Consider the following 21,077-nt stretch of genomic DNA (forward strand, 5'->3'; position numbering starts at 1 on the left):
ACTTCTCAGGTGCTGCAGACTTCCTCTAAATTGTGTCTTGTTTTGTTATTTTCTGCCCTATTGCTTGAGGCAGTGCGTCAAAAGTATTCTTACTCATTCGATTGTACTGAAAGCATTTATTTAGATTTTGTAACTCCTCATGTGATTTGTAAAACTGGCCTTTCACCAGTTAGAATTTGATGCAACCAGTAACGATATGTGCGCCGTTTTCTCGTTCTTCGTAGCAAAAGCGCCACCAAACAATTGTTTCCATGAATGCCATGGCGATACCGTTACATGTTATGATACCGAGAGTACTTGCGATTTTCCTGGCGCTGTCTGCGCATCCTGATGTACTTAAACAGCGGTTGTTAGTCGCGTCGACAGAAAAATCGCCCGTGCGTGCCTGGCTATTAATCGATCGAAACTTCAGCTCATATGCGACTTCAGCCCCGCGCATGTGCGTGAGCCTGCTGACAACAGCTCAATCGACCTGACCGTCAACTGTGCCTGGGCTTCTGGCGACGCTGAGGTAGATTTGTGTTCCGTTCGAAGCTGTCAAGTGCAGGCGCAACGCGCGTAGATTTTCCAGCAGGTATGATTATAAGCTGAAGGTAATGCGTCAGATCGTAGGATAAACGCGTATTAGAGGTTAAGTTTATTCGTGGCAAGGCACGGGGAATTATCTGTGACTTCTACTGCATGAAAGAGAAATAACTGTAACTGTTAATACAAGAGTGTATGCGTTTAGTGATAACTGGGGTACACGTGTGGCGGAGGTACGTTAAAAAAGAGCCGAAATGCACCAGTAACATATGAAATTTCACTTCCATGGTATTAAATATTTTACTGACGTCTTTAGGCTAATTTTTTAACTTACCTCTGTCACGATATGTAGCTCATTATTACTAATTTGTTCTTAAGAAGACGTTTCCATAAACCTTAAAGCCATGGTTAAAGGGTTTAAGTAAACCTTCCACTGTGCAAATGAAAGGCATGAAGAGTTCAGCAGAAGTGTAATCATTTCGTAATAGTGTGATCCGCTCGAATAGCTTGGTCATATAACAGTCCGTAGCCCCAGACACGTATGCAGCAAAGAACTCAAGTGGTGAGAAAGTGTGTGGTAGTAAGAGAGAATATATCAAATCGTGCACCAAGCCAATAGTGTCATTCTGTTATTTCTCCCAATCATATGTATTTTAGAGCATATATTTAATGTTGATTTTTGTGTTGGTTTAAGTAAAATGATAGTGGCGAAAGCTATTTTGCCATCGTAGTGATCTTTATTGTTGACTTAAAACACTCCCTCTCCCACCACGCGCACACTATTCACCTCTTTGCCATAAAATCCCTGATGAAAACAAGTACCATAAGCAAATTTGTCCATTTCTGCTTCTCAACACACCGTCTACCAAATCTATCTGATGGCACACTGACCACGATTTCCATTTCTTGTTTGCATTGAAATTCTAATTGGTAGGCAATTCTAATGCTGTAAAAGTTTTAATACAATGAAGACAATGAAATAGTTAAATGTGTTTCAGGGCATCTGTTGCTACTCTTCAAGATATGATTGACATCATTGATGATATGGAGTGTCAGCAAATTAAGGAAAAAATTGAAGAAATACTTCCACTGTTGGTAAGTCATTGTCTTTTATTTACATAACCTATTTTTTGTTGTCATATTTGGCCCTAAAACAGATTTGATACAGCTTTCCATGGTACTCTCTCTTGTGCAAGCCACATCCTCTGCGAGTAACTTCTACAACTTACGTCCTTTTGAATGTACTTACTGTATTAATCTCTTGGTCTCCTCCTATGATTTTTAACCTCTTCAGTTCCATCAGATGCTGAATTGGTGATCCCTTGATGTCTCTGAATATGTCCTGTCAACTTATCCCTTCTTTTAGTCAGGTTGTGGCACAAATTTCTTTTTTCCAGATTCTATTCAGTACCTCATCACTAGCTACGCAATTCACCCATCTAATCTTCAGCATTCTTCTGCAGCACCACACTGCAAAAGCTTCTGTTCATGTCCATGCTACATCCCATACAAATATGCACAGAAAGGACTTACTAGTACTTATATTTATATTCAAGAACAACAAATTTCTCCTTTTCCAAAATACTTTTCTTGCCATTGCCAGTCTACATTTTATAGCTCTCTTTCGGCCACCATCAGTTATTTTGCTGCACAAATAGCAAAACTCATCCACTACTTCGTGTCCCATTTCCTAATGTGGAGTCAACACAGTCAATTGGGTTGTGCATATTCCATCGCACAGGTGACAAGAAGATAGCCTTTGGTCATATTTTATGCTGTGATGGATATAGCAGGAATCGATGCTCAAATCATTTTTCATGCACTAAAGGGGAAATCCAAAAGGAAGAAAACGATTTTCTTGAAAGACGCAGTTTCTCATTTTGAAGCCTCAGCTTGGGGAACGAGCTAAGATTCCTTCACTTCCTGCCAACATACCAACTTTCCTCAAGAAATACAAAAACCAGGGGTTGAAAGAATTGAGGAGCCTTCCATCAAGACAAGACGATGGTGAGTGACAAGTGGATGAGCAAACGCCACCTCTACTACCATAAGGTGTGGCTCATGCCATAGTTTAGTTTGCAAAGGACATGTGAAAACTTCTCATGCCTGTGAGAAGTGCCAACAGTTCTTGAAAATATGCAAGACAATTGACTCTGCACGTAGAAAACCTGTGTCATTTTATATTGTAGTAAGTGTGTTGCTGTGTTTAAGAAAAGTATTGGGTTAGATTAATATATGTCAGCCACGACGACATCTTGAGTGATATAGTGAAAGTTTATTTTTACTATTGTTTAACTGAACAGTGATTTAAATCACACAAGACAAGCTAATTTTAACATTGTTTAATTAAATTAGGAATTAGCTCATACATCTTTACCCTGGTAATGTAAAGACAGCATATACTTCACACATGTACAAAGTTTGCTGCATTCCTGCTTGGATTATGTAAAATGACTCACCCACTCAATGGTTAATTCCTTTTTTTGTCTTTTACAGGTTTCAGGTGCAGTGTGAAGCACAAATTAACATGTATTCGTCACTTGAATATCTTTCTTCTAGTAAAAGTGATTTCTCTTTCTTGTGGTTCACTTGCAGTTTGATTACTGCCATATTACATCCAATTTTTTCTTTCACCATAATGTGAATCTTATTTGACCTCAAACATACAGAAATGGACTTCATTGTGAACCAATCTCCCTGTACTCAGCTGCGCAGTATTAGCCGAGCGGTCTAAGCCGCTGCAGTCATGGACTGTGTGGCTGGTCCCGGCAGAGGTTAGAGTCCTCCCTCGTGTGTGTGTGTGTGGGGGGGGGGGGGGGGGTTTCCCTCCTTAGGATAATTTAGGTTAAATAATGTGTAAGCTTAGGGAACGATGACCTTAGCAGTTAAGTCCCATAAGATTTCACACACATTTGAACATTTTTTTTTCTGTCTGTTCTCTCACAGAACTGTAAAATATTCATCCTTGAAGACACGAATAATCTACCTTATATATGCTTTAACACATACACATTGTTCAAACTAAAATAAGATTTATGTAATGCTTATATAATCATCATCAAAAATTATATCGTAATGTGTTCTGCCCCCAAAACCCTTGTTTCTAATGACCTTGATGTCAACAGAACTTTAAATCTTAATCTTTGTTCCTTTTACCAGAATTATTGGTCCAGCCATCTCTTTCTTGATTATCACACATTTCTTCTTGCACGTTCAAGTATGATGTCCATCAGATTGTTTGAAATTCAGGCCACATCCAGTCTTGTAATATATTCCTTTCATTTCTTTTGTATTTCATTATTGCTTTATTAAGATAAAATATCTAGTTCTCTTGTTTCCTTCTGATGTCTTTTCTTCTGTGTCAGGTAAGGCATAGCCTGCTATTAATAAACCTTTCTGTGGTTTCTTCTCATCTGGCCTATTATCTAGTTTGTGTTAAACACCCGTTCCCATGCAGCAGTGTTGGCCCTGCCATTATTTTGTAGAATTTAAGTTATCCTTCTCATTTGTTGCCCTGGAAGCTCCTTTAAATTGCTCCATATAGAATGTGAAATATTTGTAACTTTGTAATTATGTGATTTTGGTAATGTAACAAACAAAGTACAAGGGGTTGCTGAAAAGTAATGCATCCAAAATTTTTACGTGAAAATGCTCAAAGCTTTTTAAGTAAAATAAAAATTAACAACATTCCACATCTTTATTCTTCATTTCCACATACTTACTTCTCAATGAAATCACCCTGGTAATGAACATATTTCTCACAATGAGAGACCAATTTCTTGTTACCATCACTGTAAAATGGTTGAATTTGTTGACGAGCCACAATCTCACCTGCTTGCACCGCTTCAGCACTATCAAAGTGAAGTCCTTGAAGATGAAGATGTTCTTTAGTTTTGGAAGCAGAGGAGAATCAGATGGGCCCGCGGCATTGGATTGTTGCAGATGCCACAGCACTCATTTTGTTTCTTAAGCACCATCAGTTAAGTTAAACATTGCCACGTTAGATGCTGCAGTTTAGAGCCCTTTAGGGGCAGAGGCTGCAGATGCGGAGAATAAAAATGTAGAACATTATTAATGCTTGTTTCATTTACAAATCTTTAAGAGTTTTCACATTAAAAAATTGGAGGTATTACTTTTCAGCACACCCTTGTAAATGAACTTCTTGACCTGTTCTGTTCGGAGTCATCAGTAGGCAAATACGAATAAATGACTGAAAATGTGGTGTAGATGAATCCTTGTACAGAGCCATCACACACCGCCCTGGGCAACAACACAGTGCTGGCACTGCAGCTCTGCGGGGGTTAGGTGTTTTTGAGTTGAGCGGATGAGGGGAGAAAGGTGGTGGAGAATGAGATGATGGACTGAGGAAGTGTGGTCGATGACAGGAGAGGCAGCACACTGTGGCCAAGAACAGAGTGAATGCAACTACAAGGGTTTTGACAAGCTGTGCCATCTGGATCCTTCCCAACAACACTGGCTTGTCGTAGTTATGTAGGTGGGAATTGTTTATTCAACACATTCATCAGTCCCTAACCCTCTTGGGTTCAATCTCCACTGGCCATTGTCATGTATCCAGTACCACCCATGGTCCGGGACCATCATGGCCTCACACCCACCTCTCCTCCGTGTCCTTCTTCCTCTGTTTGCCTCCTGATCCATGCCTCTGCGTCATTGTGTGCTTCACACAACTCTCTCTGCTTGCACCCAGAATGAGCTCCCTAGTACCACACTCATACCCTGTCCACTGTTTCTCCCTGCCAGCTGTTGGCAACCCTTACTCCTCTGTCCCACTCTCCACCTCTGTCTTTTCAAGTGTCTGTCAGTGACTCAATGCCTCAACTTTATATAAGTAGTTAATTTCTTCATTCCATTATTTATATCCCACCAATGATGTCCAGTTACCATGTTGAATTGTTTTGTTAATAACTACCTACCTTGCCCCAGATTGACCAGCTTTTCTCTGAATGCAATCAGTTTAGTCATTGTTGCAGAGATGCTTGATTGGTATTCCTGTGCTATTTCAGTAAACATGTGCAGCACTCATTTCGGATCTTTTTCTGTGTCTGCTAAAATCACCAAATTATTCATAAATAACATTGCATTTAGAGTGACATGCAGTGATCACATGACATTTCGTCATTTGTAAAACCTCAAATATAGCTATCTTCAATGTGCAAATTACCACAGTACCTAAATGATGCTAGTGCAGGTTGTAGAGTGTAGTTCCCTTGGTCATATGTTTTCTTGTTGAGTTCTTTTAAAACAGATGAGCTTTAAGGTGCGATTGCGAACACGACCGCAGACTGCACCAATCGGCTGCAGGCGGCACCACTGGTTGCCATTGTTTGCAATGTGAGGCGTGCTGAACGCGGCGACAGCGTCGTCTGCCTCCGTATACCTGCTTCGGCGGCAGACCGCACATCCGGTCAGGGACCAGTAGTGCTGCTGCCGCCGAACCGCATAGCGACCGGAGACTGCTTTTACTGGCTGAACATACCCACATTTGTGCCTGGCAAACACTTTGGCGGAGGTATATTAAACTCCTTTGCGGCTATTTTCTTGCCCATAGCCGATTTCTGAAATATACTGTTATCAGACTCTTTTCCGTAAGAACCGACATCAACGCTAATGAATTTACAATTTGCGTCCACAATAGAGCAGAACAATTGAAAAAAATCTTTGTGTTTAAAAAACAGAGATCCACTTTTCTCTGGTGCCCTTATGTGAACGTTTTCCATCTATAGCGCTTACACAATTAGGTATATTGCATTTAAGCCAAAATTCTTCTTCAATACGTCTGAAATCTGATTCAGTAGAAGGTGGCATCAACATGGGCAGCAGCCTTATTCTTAATATCTTCAAAACATTTTTAACAACTCTTGATATGTAAGATGGTGATATACGATAGGCAAATGATAAAGACTGGTAACTTTCGCCTGTGGCCAAGAATCTGAAACAAACGAAAACATACAGCTAATATAATTTCCATTTACAGGTGATGTAAGAAGAAGTGGAAATTTGTAAGGGATGGTTACCAGAGGTTCAAGAAGAAAAGCAAATTAGGAACGGGCTCTGCTGCCTCAACAAATTCAAAAACAAAAAGACACAAACAGCTTTCGTTCCTTGACAGTGTTGCACAACACAGATCTGGAGGAACAAATATTACATTGACATCATCACAGACAACAAAACAAGAAAGCCTAGAAGAGAGTGGAGATCAAACTTGTCAACTGGACCTTTCGGCATCACAGGAAGAAGACACGGCAGAAATACCTACAATAGGAAATAGTGGTGAAACATCTGTGGTAACAAACGATGAACGTTGTGTGCCAGCACAGAAAAGAAAACGCAGTAAAGTTCGTAGTAATGATGATACAATATTACAAATGTGGAAAGAAAGGGACGAAATTAGGCAAAATTTACTAAAAACGTTTATGGAACACAAAGATGATGATATTGACTTATTTTTCCGTCACATCAGCACAGTTGTAAGGAGTTTACCTCCAGTTTATAAGGCAGAAGCCAAAATAAAAATTAGTATGATCGTTTCTGATTATGAAATAATGGCTGCACAGTGAAACACACATCAGCCAAGTGATAACAGCAGCCCTTCAACCTCCACAACTCTCACAAAGTCTTGGAACTGCAGCACAATCTAATAATGTATAACATTTTGTGGACTTACCTCAGCGTCAAATATAATTTTTTTTTTTTCTGCACTTATTGCGTTACTTAGGCACTGTGCCATTAGGTCATTAAACTGTCTTTTATTTAAAACGGCAGTAGCTCCCGAAGATATTTTCATCACCTAACAAATGTCTTTCTATCAGTGCTGTGTAACTGCCTTCTGCAGTTCTACTTTTATATGAAGGCATTACCAGCTTTCGTCTTTTCCTGGAATGCAACAATAAAACGTCATCGTCTTCCTCTTCCAACAACAGCGGTGGTGTTAACAGACATCTCGCCTCGTGCACTTGTTCCCAGCAACTGCACAGCTTGTCTGTCGCTGCGTTCCGCAATGCACCGACAGCAGGCGGCAGCGTTGCCATCTGTCTTCTGCAGCCGCGGTCAGTCGCTGTCGCCGTGTTTGGAATCGCACCTTTAGTGTGTTACGTTAGAGTGGCAGACTGTAAACTCCATCTCTGGTCAGAAAGAGTACGCAGCAGACTCCGTGATTTCAGCCACTCTGATTTATTGTTGTTCATGCTGCTATTGCATCAGAAGACTGTTTCCATGCAGATCTCTATGCTAGTCCATCCTGTGCAAGTATTTCATCTCTGCAGAACTACTGCTACCGACAAGTGTTATAACCTGCTTACAGTAGCAAAGTTTATTCCCCCCAGGGGGTCCACAACTCTTTTGTGGATACGTGCGTAGCGAGCACGGGACCCCGAGCTAATGTGGCCTTCCTTCCTTTCCGGGCTGTATACCTTCCCTTTCCGCATCCTTCCCCATCCCTATCTTCGCCCCTCCTCCCCTCACCTCTGGCTCTTTCCTTCCCTTTCTCCCAATCTGGGAGTATGGTTTGTGCCTCCGGAGACGGACGCTCGTAAATGTACTGCATTCTTCGCCTTCCTTGCTTTTATGTCTTCTTCCTTCCTTTGTCCTTCTCTTTTTCTTACCTCTTCTCTTTACCCTTTTCTCCGCTGCGGCGTTTGAGACCTCTCTTCTTTCCTTTCCCTTTCTCTTTCTTCCTCCCTGTGCGTGTCTGAAGGCCGACCCACGCCTTTTGTGCGTAGCCGGTGACGGGGTAACGCGTAATTCCCCACCCCGGGTAGACAGGTAGGACACGTACGTACCCCCTGGTAACGGCCAGGCCCAGGGAGGGGTGATTACCCAAGCTGATACCTTCCGAAAGTGCCGATTGGTCCCTCTGTCCGTTTGTCGGGAGGTGTGACCTGAGTTGTGAACAACCACCTAAGGCGGGAGTGCCCTCAGAGAGGGCCCCCACAAGGGAGGAGCGCGCCATCGGAGACGCCGGTAATCATGGGGGATTCTTCCGCAATGGTTTTCTCACCTTCCACTATGTCTGCTCACAAACGTAAGTATACTGAGTCTCAGCCACAGACGATTCTTCCATCGTTGCCACAGTTCCTTGTTGTTTCTTGGTCTGACGAAGGTCACGACTTCTCCACTGTCAACCCTTTCATTATTCAGAAAGGTGTCGACGCAATTGCAGGTCCTGTAAAGTCGTGTTCCAGATTACGGAATGGCACCCTGTTGTTAGAAACACACAGTGCCCTCCAGGCACAAAAATTGCTGCGTACTTCTCTGCTCCACACTTTCCCTGTCCGGGTGGAACCGCACCGTACCTTAAATTCCTCGCGTGGAGTCGTTTATCCACGCTCCCTCGATGGATTGTCTGACGAAGAAATTCAGCACTATCTGTCTGACCAGGGCGTAACGGCTGTTCATAGAGTTATGAAACGGGTTGACACGAACATCATTCCCACCCGCACTGTATTCTTGACATTTGACAAAGTTCAACTTCCATCGAAAATCAAAGCAGGCTATGAAATAATTTCCGTTCGCCCTTACGTCCCAAACCCTACGCGTTGCTATCGATGTCAACGGTTCAATCACACCAGCCAGTCCTGTTCCAATCCGGCCAAATGTGTTACGTGTGGCAATGATGCCCATGAGGGTGCTTGTCCACCTCCATCCCCTCGCTGCATCAACTGTATGGGTGACCACCCTGCTTCCTCTCGAGATTGCCCCGTTTTTAAGGACGAAAAGCTCATCCAGGAAATAAGAATGAAGGAAAAGGTGTCGACCTTTGCTGCTCGAAAATTATTCGCCAGTCGACAGCCCACTGTGCCCCAGACAGGAAAATACAGCACTGTCCTTGCTTCTCCTCGGCCAACAAAGGAGGTGGCCACGCAGACTTGCGACCTCACCTTTAGTACCACGGTCGTCAGATCGGCCAGCGCAAAGATCGCCCGTTCAACCTCACCACTTTCGCCTGCCCACTCTATGGCTCACCCTTCGTCGGGTTCTGCTAAATCTCGAGCCCAAAAGTCAGACGCCAAGTCTTCGAAAAAAGAGCATACTCGTGAAGCGTTTTTACGTACCGCAACTTCACAACCATTGGTTCCTCCTTCATCTAAACATCATTCTTCCAAGAAGGCTACAAAGAAACCCAGTTCCTCTCCTTCTCCACCAAGGCGTGTCCCATCTACAGCACCACCTGGCGGAAATCGCCCTCGGCCGTCTTCTGTGTCGCCGAGGCGCACTGCTGGTGGCCGGTCAACCGGCCGATCGCTGGTGGCAGGGGCTGCTCCTGACCAACCTATGGATCAGGATCTTCTGCCTTCGGCTGAATGCCATTCCATGCTGTCGGTCGCAAGCTCTGAGCAGTCGTTCAGTTGACAGCACCCTTGGTCACATTCCTCCATTTTCTGTTCACCCTATGTCCATTATCCACTGGAATATCCGCGGCATTCGAGCCAATCGGGATGAATTGTCGGGCCTCTTACGATCCTACTCGCCGGCCATCTTCTGTCTTCAGGAAACAAAGCTGTGTCCCCATGACCACTTTGTTCTCCCTCATTTTCAGTCCGTCCAATATGACCTCCCCTCTGTTGAAGGCACTCCAGCCCATGGAGGACTCGTGATTCTTCTCCATGATACTCTCCATTATCATCCAATCCCCTTAAACAGTTCCTTCCAAGCTGTCGCCGCCGTCTTTCCCTTTCTGGATACACGTTCTCTCTTTGTACTGTATACATTCCATCATCCACACCAATGGCACGAGCTGATCTCCTTCATCTTCTTAGTCAGCTTCCACCCCCCTATTTGCTGGTTGGGGACTTCAATGCCCACCACCCGCTTTGGGGATCTCCACATCCTTGTCCACGTGGCTCTCTATTGCTAGACGTCTTCCACCAAGTGGATCTAGTTTGCCTCAACACTGGGGTCCCCACATTTTTGTCTGCCTCCACGACAAATTTATCTCATTTGGACCTTGCGGTCGGTACTGTTCTGCTAGCTCGGCGCTTCGAATGGCTCGCCCTTGATGATACACACGCGAGTGACCACTTTCCATGTGTCCTTAGACTGCAGCCTCCACTGCCATATATGCGCTCGCGACGCTGGAAATTTGCCCAAGCCGATTGGACACTTTTTTCGTCCCTAGCGACATTCGATGACCGTCGCTTTCCCAGCGTCGACGATGAGGTCACACACATTACCGACGTTATTCTTACAGCTGCGGAACGTTCAATACCACGCACCTCCGAATTGCCCCGGCGCCCCCCAGTTCCTTGGTGGAACGAGGCATGCCGTGACGTAATACGTGAGCGGCGACGTGCTCTTCGCATTTTCCGTCACAATCCTACTTTGGCCAACTGTATCCGCTATAAGCAGCTCCGTGCGCGATGCCGTCGCGTCATCCGCGATAGCAAGAAGGCAAGCTGGAAATTCTTTATTAGCTCATTTAACACCTTCACTCCCTCCTCGGAAGTCTGGAGTCGGCTTCGACGGTTCTCAGGCGCACTTAGTTTCTCCCCGGTCTCTGGGCTCACTGTCGCGCATGATACCTTAGTGGACCCCGTCGCAATTTCTAACTCGTTGGGTCAGCACTTTGCTGAGATTTCGAGCTCTTCAAATTACCCGCCAGCGTTTCTCCCGCAGAAACGTGCAGCGGAAGTGCGACATCTTGCTTTCTCCTCTCAAAATCACGAAAGCTACAATACTGTTTTCTCCATGCGGGAACTCCAACATGCCCTCTCTTCTTCTCGCTCCTCCGCCCCAGGACCGGATGGTACCCATGTCCAAATGTTGCTGCATTTATCAACCCATAGTCTGCGTTACCTCCTTCGCCTTTATAATCGAATTTGGACCGACAGTACCTTTCCCAGACGGTGGCGGGAAGCTGTTGTCGTTCCCGTTCCGAAACGTGGAAAGGACAAACATCTCCCCTCTAGCTATCGCCCAATTTCTCTCACGAGTAGTGTCTGTAAGGTTTTGGAGCGTATGGTGAATTACCGTTTAGCTTGGTGGCTGGAATCCCGCAGTCTTTTAACACCAGCCCAATGCGGATTTCGGAAGCATCGTTCTGCAGTTGACCATCTTGTTGCTCTCTCCACTTATATCATGAACAATTTTCTCCGGAAACGCCAAACGGTAGCAATATTTTTCGATCTGGAGAGAGCATACGATACATGTTGGAGGACAGGCATCCTCCGCACACTGTTCTCTTGGGGCTTTCGAGGCCGGCTGCCCCTTTTTCTTCGCGCATTTATGGCAGAGCGCACTTTTAGGGTGCGGGTGAACACTACTCTCTCCCGTACATTCTCCCAAGGAAACGGGGTACCCCAGGGATCCGTGCTGAGTGTTGTACTGTTTGCCATCGCCATAAATCCAATTATGGATTGTCTCCTTCCTGATGTGTCGGGCTCCCTCTTTGTGGACGATTTTGCGATCTACTACAGCTCTCAACGGACCAGCCTTCTTGAACGACGTCTTCAAGGATGTCTCGATCGCCTCCACTCGTGGAGCATCGAAACATGCTTCAGTTTCTCACCCAGTAAGACCGTTTGTGTCAATTTTTGGCGACGTAAGGAGTTTCTTCCGCCCTCCTTACATCTAGGTCCTGTCAACCTTCCGCTTTCAGACGTCGCTAAATTCTTGGGTCTTATGTTTGACAGAAAACTATGCTGGTCCTTCCACGTTTCCTATCTTTCGGCTCGCTGTCTGCGATCGCTTAACACCCTCCGTGTCCTGAATGGTACCTCCTGGGGAGCGGACCGAGTGGTCCTTCTCTGCCTCTATCGCGCCTTAGTGCGCTCGAAATTGGATTATGGAAGCATAGTCTACTCCTCTGCTCGGCCGTCTATTCTTCGGCGTCTCGACTCTATCCACCACTGTGGATTACGTTTAGTGTCTGGAGCTTTTTACACTAGCCCTGTGGAAAGCCTTTATGCTGAGACTGCTGAACCTCCGCTGTCCAATCGGCGAGCAGTCCTCCTGAGTCGTTATGCTAGCCATCTGTCTTCCATGCCTGCTAATCCAGCCCATGACCTTTTTTTCGACGCCTCCTTTGATGTAGGGTATGCAGGCCGCTCTTCCTCCCTACTACCCCCGGGAGTCCGCTTCCGTCAACTGCTCCATTCTCTTTCCTTCCGCTTTCCTAAAACCTTCTTGACAACTTGGGGTACAGCACCGCCTTGGCTCCGTCCCCAGATCTGCCTGCTCCGTGACCTTTGTCAATTTCCCAAGGATGGTAACCCTACACTTGTTTATCGTCGGGCATTTGCTACTCTACGTGCACAAATGACGGACGCCACATTTATTTACACCGACGGCTCGAAAACATCGTTAGGTGTTGGGAGTGCCTATATTGTTGGCGACACCCCAAATCTCTTTCGGCTTCCCGACCAGTGTTCGGTTTATACTGCGGAGCTTTACACTGTTCTCCAGGCTGTCCACTACATCCGCCGCCATCAGCGGATACAGTACGTTATCTGCTCAGATTCTCTCAGCTCTCTCCTCAGTCTCCAAGCTCTTTGCCCTGTGCACCCTCTGGTCCACCGGATTCAGGACTGTCTGCGCTTGCTCCACCTGGGGGGCGTCTCGGTGGCGTTCCTCTGGCTCCCGGGACACGCTGGTATCTGTGGGAATGAGGCGGCCGATATAGCGGCCAAGGCTGCAGTCTCTCTTCCTCGGCCAGCTATTCAGTCGCTTCCCTTCACCGATCTACGGAGCGGTTTATGTCGCAAAGTTGCTCATTTATGGCATGCGCATTGGTCAACACTTCCCCGTAATAAATTGCGGGAAGTGAAAACCCTTCCTTGCGCTTGGACCTCTTCCTCCCGAACGCGTCGTCGGGAGGAGGTAATTTTAGCTAGACTCCGGATAGGGCACTGTCTTTTTAGCCATCGACATCTTTTAAGCGGCGATCCTCCCCCACTCTGCCCCCACTGCTTTCAGCTGTGGACGGTAAGACACCTTTTAATTGAATGCCCCTATTTTAATCCGTTACGCTCCCGTCTACAGCTATTGCCTGATCTATCGTCGATTTTAGCAGATGACACGCGCTCAGCCGACCGCGTTCTCCAGTTTATTAGTGACAGTGAAATGACGTCAGTCATTTGAAGCTTTTTTTGGGGACAACCACCCCCTTTCTGTAGTGGATTTTTAAGAATTCCTTCTATTTTTAGTTTCTCCAATTTTATGACTTTGTTCCCATTGCTGCTGGTTTTTAATTTCGGTTTTTTACTGTCTTAAGTCACAGGCTGGGCGCTAATGACCATAGAAGTTTTGCGCCCTAAAACCAAAAACAAAAAAAAAGTAGCAAAGTTTCATTTCATTTCACACCCATATAAAGCTACATCCCAGAGACGTAGCTTCGTAACACTTTAAACTGATTTTCAGTACTAAGTATTCTCAGTTTGACTGATCGTGTGCAGAACACCTGGACGCACACTATTATATTAAATGCCAGCAGATTTCTGTTTCATCTTGCTGTTACCAGTCTGATGCATTTTATGTCTTCCTTTCTTCGGTATCACCCAACTTCATTTGGCTACAGTCGTGTCTACCATGTGTAACTGATACTCAAATTTTAAATTATAAAAAATAGATAAACATGTGTACTGATACTCTAAAAATTTGCCTTCTGCGACATAATTATGTTGTCGGCAAACACTAAAAGTTAGTATTGCTTCTCCCTGAACTTCTGTTTCTTTTATTGTTTGCCCTGGTGCAGATTGAATAAGTTAGGTGACACCCTGTCCTATAACAGCACTGGAGACTACATTGTCTTTTTGTATATTCATTCACATGTGACTACTCTGCAGTCACACAAGCTGTCTGACTGTGGGTTCATCGAACCACCTTCATACACCGAACAGCATGTGGGGAAAAATGAATGATTTAATCTTTCTGCTCTAGTTCTAGTTTTGGTATTTTATTATGATGATCCTATTTCCCTACATACGTGGGCATCAAAAAAATATTTTCACATTTGGACAAGGAAGCCATTGATTGAAATTACATGAAAAGATCTCACCACCATAAAAAGTCTTTATTTTAATGATTTCCATCACAACTTGGGCATCATATCTGGGACACTCTTTCCCCAATTTTGCGATAATACAAAATGAGCTGCCCTTATTTACACTTTTGTGATGTCCTGTCAATCCATTGTGAAAAGTCAGCAGCACCTCAGAGCATAGCGTTTAGATTATGAGTTGTTTTGAGCTTCTAACAATAAGAAGCAACTTATTTTTTATTTACTATGTGCATTTTTGTCTGAATTCTTAAATTTCTTGTTTATTTGTGTGTCTAGTAGCCACAATTCTGCATTATTAAAAATGTTTAGTGTATATTTCTGTCTCTATCTCGGCTAGGGACTGTGAATGCTGTGCTCAGTTGCAAACTTAATTGGTGACTCTTAGCTCACAGCTCCAAGGGGCACTGGCTTCAGTCACGCAGCTTCAGGATGTTGTCAGTGAGCATTGCTGTGTGTGTGGTAGGGGGAGGGGGGGGAGGTGGTTGCAAGACACATTGAGAACATCGCTCGCATCTCCTGACTGGTCCACTACAGTGACTGCCCCGGTTACTGCCCACATTAAGGATGATCCCTCACTCTTGGTCAGTGGGCAGTGATTTCAAGGTATGACAGGCAATGAAAGATTTTCTGTGGGACCATTCAAAGAGCCTCTCCAGTTCATCTGACAAACAGGTTTCATGTGCTACCTGTAACTGATAAAGATGCTGAGCCAAATGCAGTCAATCGCTCTGTTTCAGAGGAGGTCTCTCGACCTGCAAGATGTGCCCATTAACAGAGGGGGAGTCCAGTGGTAGGTGCATAATGCGGTCCCTTAGATTTCTAGCTGTGTAGAATGGGAAGTAGTTCACTGTGCATATGGTGGAGTCATCACAGGAGTGAAGAGTCATTCTGGATGCCATGAAAAGCACAGAGATACAGCTAACTGCTGGTGGTGGCTCGTATCTGTACTAATGATGTGTGTCACTTCGGATCGAAAGAGATTCTCTGTGGATTCTGGCGCCAACCTGAAATGGTAAAGACTGCCAGTCTTGCTTGTGGGACCTAGGCAGAGTTCACCATTTGCAGCACAATCAAGAGGACCAATTTCGGACCTTTGGAACAGAGCCAGTTGAGTATCTGAATAGGAGACTCACATGGTTCTTTGAGCAACTAGGCTGCGTGTTCCCTGGCTAACACAACGGGGCAGTAGGATTTTGGATCTCAATTAATAGATCACTGGTACATTACATACAGGTGGCAGCTACATCGGTAGCAGGGGCTGTGACCTGAGCTGATTTTAGGTTAGTGTGTCTCACAATAGTACAAAAAGTGCTTCGGTGCGGGGCAAACACAGAATGAGGGTAGACCTAGGAACATTTGGTACTGTGGTTGTAAATTGACATAGTTATGTTGGGAAAGAACCATGGCTCCAAGCACTAATATGTGCTGAAGCTCAAATTCTTATAGGTCCTGAAAGCTAGCTAAAGTCAGAGGTAAATTCAGTCACAATTTCTACAAAAGGTGTAACAGTGTTCATAAACGTAGATTAAATACAGTTGGTGGTGATGTGTTTGTTGCAGTTTGACAGTTTATCTTATATTACAATAGAAGTACCTAGTTCCTGTGAGTTAGTATTGGGAGAGCCTATATTTGACAATGGGAATAAATTAATAATTGGTTTCTTTCGCCGACCCCCTGTCTTGGATGATAGAGTTGTTGAAAAATACGTCATTTCAAATAGATACTCCACTCTCAAAATGATAGTTGCTTAGTGACTTCACCCTCATTGTGTGCTGCTCTCTGCCAATTCACCAGTCTTTTTCTCCACTCTCCTCTTCTCCTTATCTCCTCCCCTCTCTTTATCTGCTCCCCACCCCCCGTCTCCTGCTCCCCACCCCCCGTCTCCTGCTCCCCACCCCCCGTCTCCTGCTCCCCACCCCCCGTCTCCTGCTCCCCACCCCCCGTCTCCTGCTCCCCACCCCCCCGTCTCCTGCTCCCCACCCCCCCGTCTCCTGCTCCCCACCCCCCCGTCTCCTGCTCCCCACCCCCCCGTCTCCTGCTCCCCACCCCCCCGTCTCCTGCTCCCCACCCCCCCGTCTCCTGCTCCCCACCCCCCCGTCTCCTGCTCCCCACCCCCCCGTCTCCTGCTCCCCACCCCCCCGTCTCCTGCTCCCCACCCCCCCGTCTCCTGCTCCCCACCCCCCCGTCTCCTGCTCCCCACCCCCCCGTCTCCTGCTCCCCACCCCCCCGTCTCCTGCTCCCCACCCCCCCGTCTCCTGCTCCCCACCCCCCCGTCTCCTGCTCCCCACCCCCCCGTCTCCTGCTCCCCACCCCCCCGTCTCCTGCTCCCCACCCCCCCGTCTCCTGCTCCCCACCCCCCCGTCTCCTGCTCCCCACCCCCCCGTCTCCTGCTCCCCACCCCCCCGTCTCCTGCTCCCCACCCCCCCGTCTCCTGCTCCCCACCCCCCCGTCTCCTGCTCCCCACCCCCCCGTCTCCTGCTCCCCACCCCCCCGTCTCCTGCTCCCCACCCCCCCGTCTCCTGCTCCCCACCCCCCCGTCTCCTGCTCCCCACCCCCCCGTCTCCTGCTCCCCACCCCCCCGTCTCCTGCTCCCCACCCCCCCGTCTCCTGCTCCCCACCCCCCCGTCTCCTGCTCCCCACCCCCCCGCCTCCTGCTCCCCACCCCCCCGCCTCCTGCTCCCCACCCCCCCCGCCTCCTGCTCCCCACCCCCCCGCCTCCTGCTCCCCACCCCCCCGCCTCCTGCTCCCCACCCCCCCCGCCTCCTGCTCCCCACCCCCCCGCCTCCTGCTCCCCACCCCCCCGCCTCCTGCTCCCCACCCCCCCACCCCCCGCCTCCTGCTCCCCACCCCCCCCCCCGCCTCCTGCTCCCCACCCCCCCCCCGCCTCCTGCTCCCCACCCCCCCCCCCGCCTCCTGCTCCCCACCCCCCCCCCCGCCTCCTGCTCCCCACCCCCCCCCCCCCCGCCTCCTGCTCCCCACCCCCCCGCCTCCTGCTCCCCACCCCCCCGCCTCCTGCTCCCCACCCCCCCGCCTCCTGCTCCCCACCCCCCCGCCTCCTGCTCCCCACCCCCCCGCCTCCTGCTCCCCACCCCCCGCCTCCTGCTCCCCACCCCCCCGCCTCCTGCTCCCCACCCCCCGTCTCCTGCTCCTCCCCCCCGTCTCCTGCTCCTCCCCCCCCCGTCTCCTGCTCCTCCCCTCCCCCCTTAATAGATGCGAACAAAGTGCTGATTCCAGAATAGATGCATGATCTGCTATCATCTCAGCCTGGCAACATGCTCTCCTCTGCACTCCCCTACCTACATTTTAACTTGGGCGTGTTCGTCCTTCGGACAATGGTTGATTTCAGGGGTGCACCCCCTGTGTTCCAAACTACGACATAAATTAAGGTCAGCTTTCCAACAGAGATACACAATAGTCAATAACAATGTGCTGTAGCTCTGTGCACTTTCGCATTTAAGTGTCAAATCGACATTCAGTTACATTGTATTGTTTCTCCATAATGTATTTAACTAATTTCCCTGTTCTGTCTTACAAATTACCTATGCTGGATGCCAACTCCTAAGTCCTGACCCCTTGACTTCCTGAACAGTGCTGTTTCAATGGCTGATAGAAGATATGCTTCCTAATGCCTCCACCTGAGTAGACAAGATTAAGACACATTACCAGATCCATTACCTGCACTGTAAGCTCTCGTGTATCAATTCTAACTAAACTGACTGTATTCCAAATGTTTTTGCTATTGGAGCTTTAAGGGAGATGACACAAATCACTCTGTGACCAATAATGCAAAATAAAATGTGTGTGACACTTCTGTTATTATCTACAACAACAATTAATCAAAAATGATGCTAGAGATCTTCTTCAATAAAAGAGCTGTCCTTTTATGTATTTTAGTCAACTGTTGACAACAGAAACACACACAAAAATATCTCTGTCATGTTGATGAAGCTGACAAATCCAAACCATTCACTTAAAGCAGCCATAGTTTTGTAAGTGTTCAAAGAAGATTCTTGTTTTGAGATAATTTAGTTTAAATTTAAATGGTTTGCTTAGCACTGATATTAGCTGTAGGTGCCATTTAATTAATTTATAAGACACATTTGGCCTGTGGTAACCAGGTTCTTCTCTTCCATTGCAAATATTGTTTGCATTCATGTTCTTATTTCATATGGAAATAATTCACTCAGAAACAGAATTGGCTTTAAACCATCTTTTCTGGATCTTGCACTTGCATCATAAATATCCTCTCCCCTTTCCCTTCCAGCCATTTTCTGACAGATGTCAGTGTTTTAATGGTGCCTTTTAATTTTCAGAGGGCAGAGAGGGAAACAGCAAAAATCTGTGCCAAGGAACTATCTGTTACCTTGCAGAAACTGATTGCTGTTGTTGAAGCACTGAAAGAACGCAAGTGATTGGAAGATGGCTGTAATATGGTTAGTTCTTTGTTATTGATATGTAGTTGCAAGTTTCCATTGACCTTTCTGGTTAACAAAATAGTGGCTTCAACAAATGCAGTAATCATTGTTATGTAGTTGATCCTGATAGCTTCTTTCAAGAAATAATTCATCATTGAAGAAACAATATTAAGTGACTTCTCCAGATTTCAAACAATTGGTATACTCGACTCAGCACACTTGCTGTAACCACGAGGAAGACAAATTCTCCATTCTCAACAATGGAAATGAAGCTGAAAGAATACCTGCAAGTGAAAAAAAGTGTAAATTCCAGATCACTGCAACAGAATGACTTACTGAGTACTGAAATTTTGGAAGCTCTATAAGGCTCTTTATGGATAATGCTGTTGCTCAGATGAGAATGGGAAATCATGTTTTTCCATCAACTGAAGCTGTAACTTAAGGTCAGCTTTCCAACACAGATACACAATAGTCAATAACAATGTGCTGTAGCTGTGTGCACTTTCGCATTTAAGTGTCAAATCGACATTGTTACATTGTATTGTTTCTCCAATGACAAATTATTGTTTTCTTGTGGTGTGACACTTAAGTTCTGCATACCTGCGATTACAGAAATACCTTGAAAGGAAGTGTGTCCTCTGGTATGCCTCTCAATAGAGGTAAAGATTTACAATGAATGTTGACTAATAAATATTTATCTGAATTTCCCCTTCTATTATGCACAAAGAAAGTTCAATAATATGGTTTTCAGATTATAACAATTCTATTAAAATTTTAAAATTAATAAACAATAGCAAATTTTGTTTTTTGGCTTGTAAGTGATTTCTGTTAGCATATCACAGAATGTTGCTGTTTGTAGTAGGATGTTACTATTCTTAGTTTTTTCCTTGTTGTTGATCTTGATTTGCTGTAATATAATTTTATATCTGGATTCATTGTGCATACAGAAATAAAAATGATCTACACATGACTTCGAAGTTCATTTCCATGTTATTAATTAAATCATCTATTGAATTTCATTATCCTCTGATACTATTACAGTTCTAGTTGTTTAACACTTTCATGTAAACTCATAAATTTTGCTTTCAAACACTGGTTCTTTGTCATATTTTAATTATATTTTTAATATGTTTTCAGATTCTGTATGTGTTCTTGATTCTGCTGCAGACTACTCCTTCCTTCCTCTCTCCCTCTCTCTATCTCCTTTTTTTTATGTGAAAAATTGTCTTGTTCCAGAGATGCACACAAGATGATAACACTAGAAAGTTTTATGGACAGTAGATTGATTTATATTATAAAACTTGTACCTGATGCAAAATTGAAAATAATGTCCTCGACAAACTGGAAATATGGATAGACAAAACAGCAGTTATTCGAAACGTGTGAGAAAAATATACAGCTATAGAATCGAAAAGTCACAAATTAAGGTATCGGCCATTTCAGTATTTGTTGTCCCAGTGTGCCACATCCTGTCTCCCTCCCCTGCCCTCAGAATATAGCACCTACAAATTCTGCTCTACCATAGTGTGCCTCAAGCAGAGCAGAATGTTGCATGATGACATTATTTATTACAAATTGGCAAAATATTTGAGGAGCCAAAGTTTATACAAATAGCTACCACTGAAAACTGCCCTTTTTGGCACCCAAAAAAGGCAAATATGCACCCCTTTAAGAGAGCGGAAGGAAAGGGGAACCAGCTTCCCCAGTCTTCATTCCACCTTTCTCACCAAAAATTTTGGCATGCAGGCATATGCAAACTACTTCAACACAGAACATTCTAAATCCTTCTAGCCAGTCTCTCTTTTAGTGAAACCTTCATACTTGGTATCTCCTCTCACTGCCACTGTGTATATATGTCTGTCTCCCATTGTCACCTTTTGCTTCCATTGGCACATTCTCCTGTCTGTCTCACCAACTGTCACTCTCATCACCCCTTTACCTTATGCTTCCTTACCATTGTCTCCTGCTCTGCCACTTTCACTGTCGCTCTGTCCCACCGCCACTGCCATTGTCTTTGTCCCATTTTTTTCATCCATTACCACAGTCTCTTTCTCACTTACAGTCCTCCCCACACGTGTCCTCGAGGATGGTCTGCTAGAGGTTTTGACACCCCTAGACTGAGA

The 21,077-nt window shown here is 45.7% G+C and overlaps 1 protein-coding gene across 3 annotated transcripts in view; it reads left to right on the forward strand.

Annotated features, from left to right (window-relative positions):
- LOC126163066 (uncharacterized) overlaps positions 1-19,924 on the forward strand; it is a 148,131-nt gene extending 128,207 nt beyond the window's left edge. For 2 of the 3 annotated variants that reach the window (XM_049919969.1, XM_049919970.1), the window contains exons 3-4: positions 1,524-1,620; positions 18,853-19,924. In XM_049919969.1, coding sequence (XP_049775926.1) covers positions 1,524-1,620; positions 18,853-18,951 — 196 coding nt within the window. In that variant the 3' untranslated portion in view covers positions 18,952-19,924. Of the gene's footprint in view, positions 1-420; positions 575-1,523; positions 1,621-18,852 lie in introns of those variants that run through there. The other variant, XR_007535151.1, reaches the window with a different exon arrangement.
- The last annotated feature ends 1,153 nt before the right edge of the window (positions 19,925-21,077 follow it).

The sequence above is a fragment of the Schistocerca cancellata genome, chromosome 2 (assembly GCF_023864275.1).
Source record: "Schistocerca cancellata isolate TAMUIC-IGC-003103 chromosome 2, iqSchCanc2.1, whole genome shotgun sequence".
Lineage (NCBI taxonomy): Eukaryota > Metazoa > Arthropoda > Insecta > Orthoptera > Acrididae > Schistocerca > Schistocerca cancellata.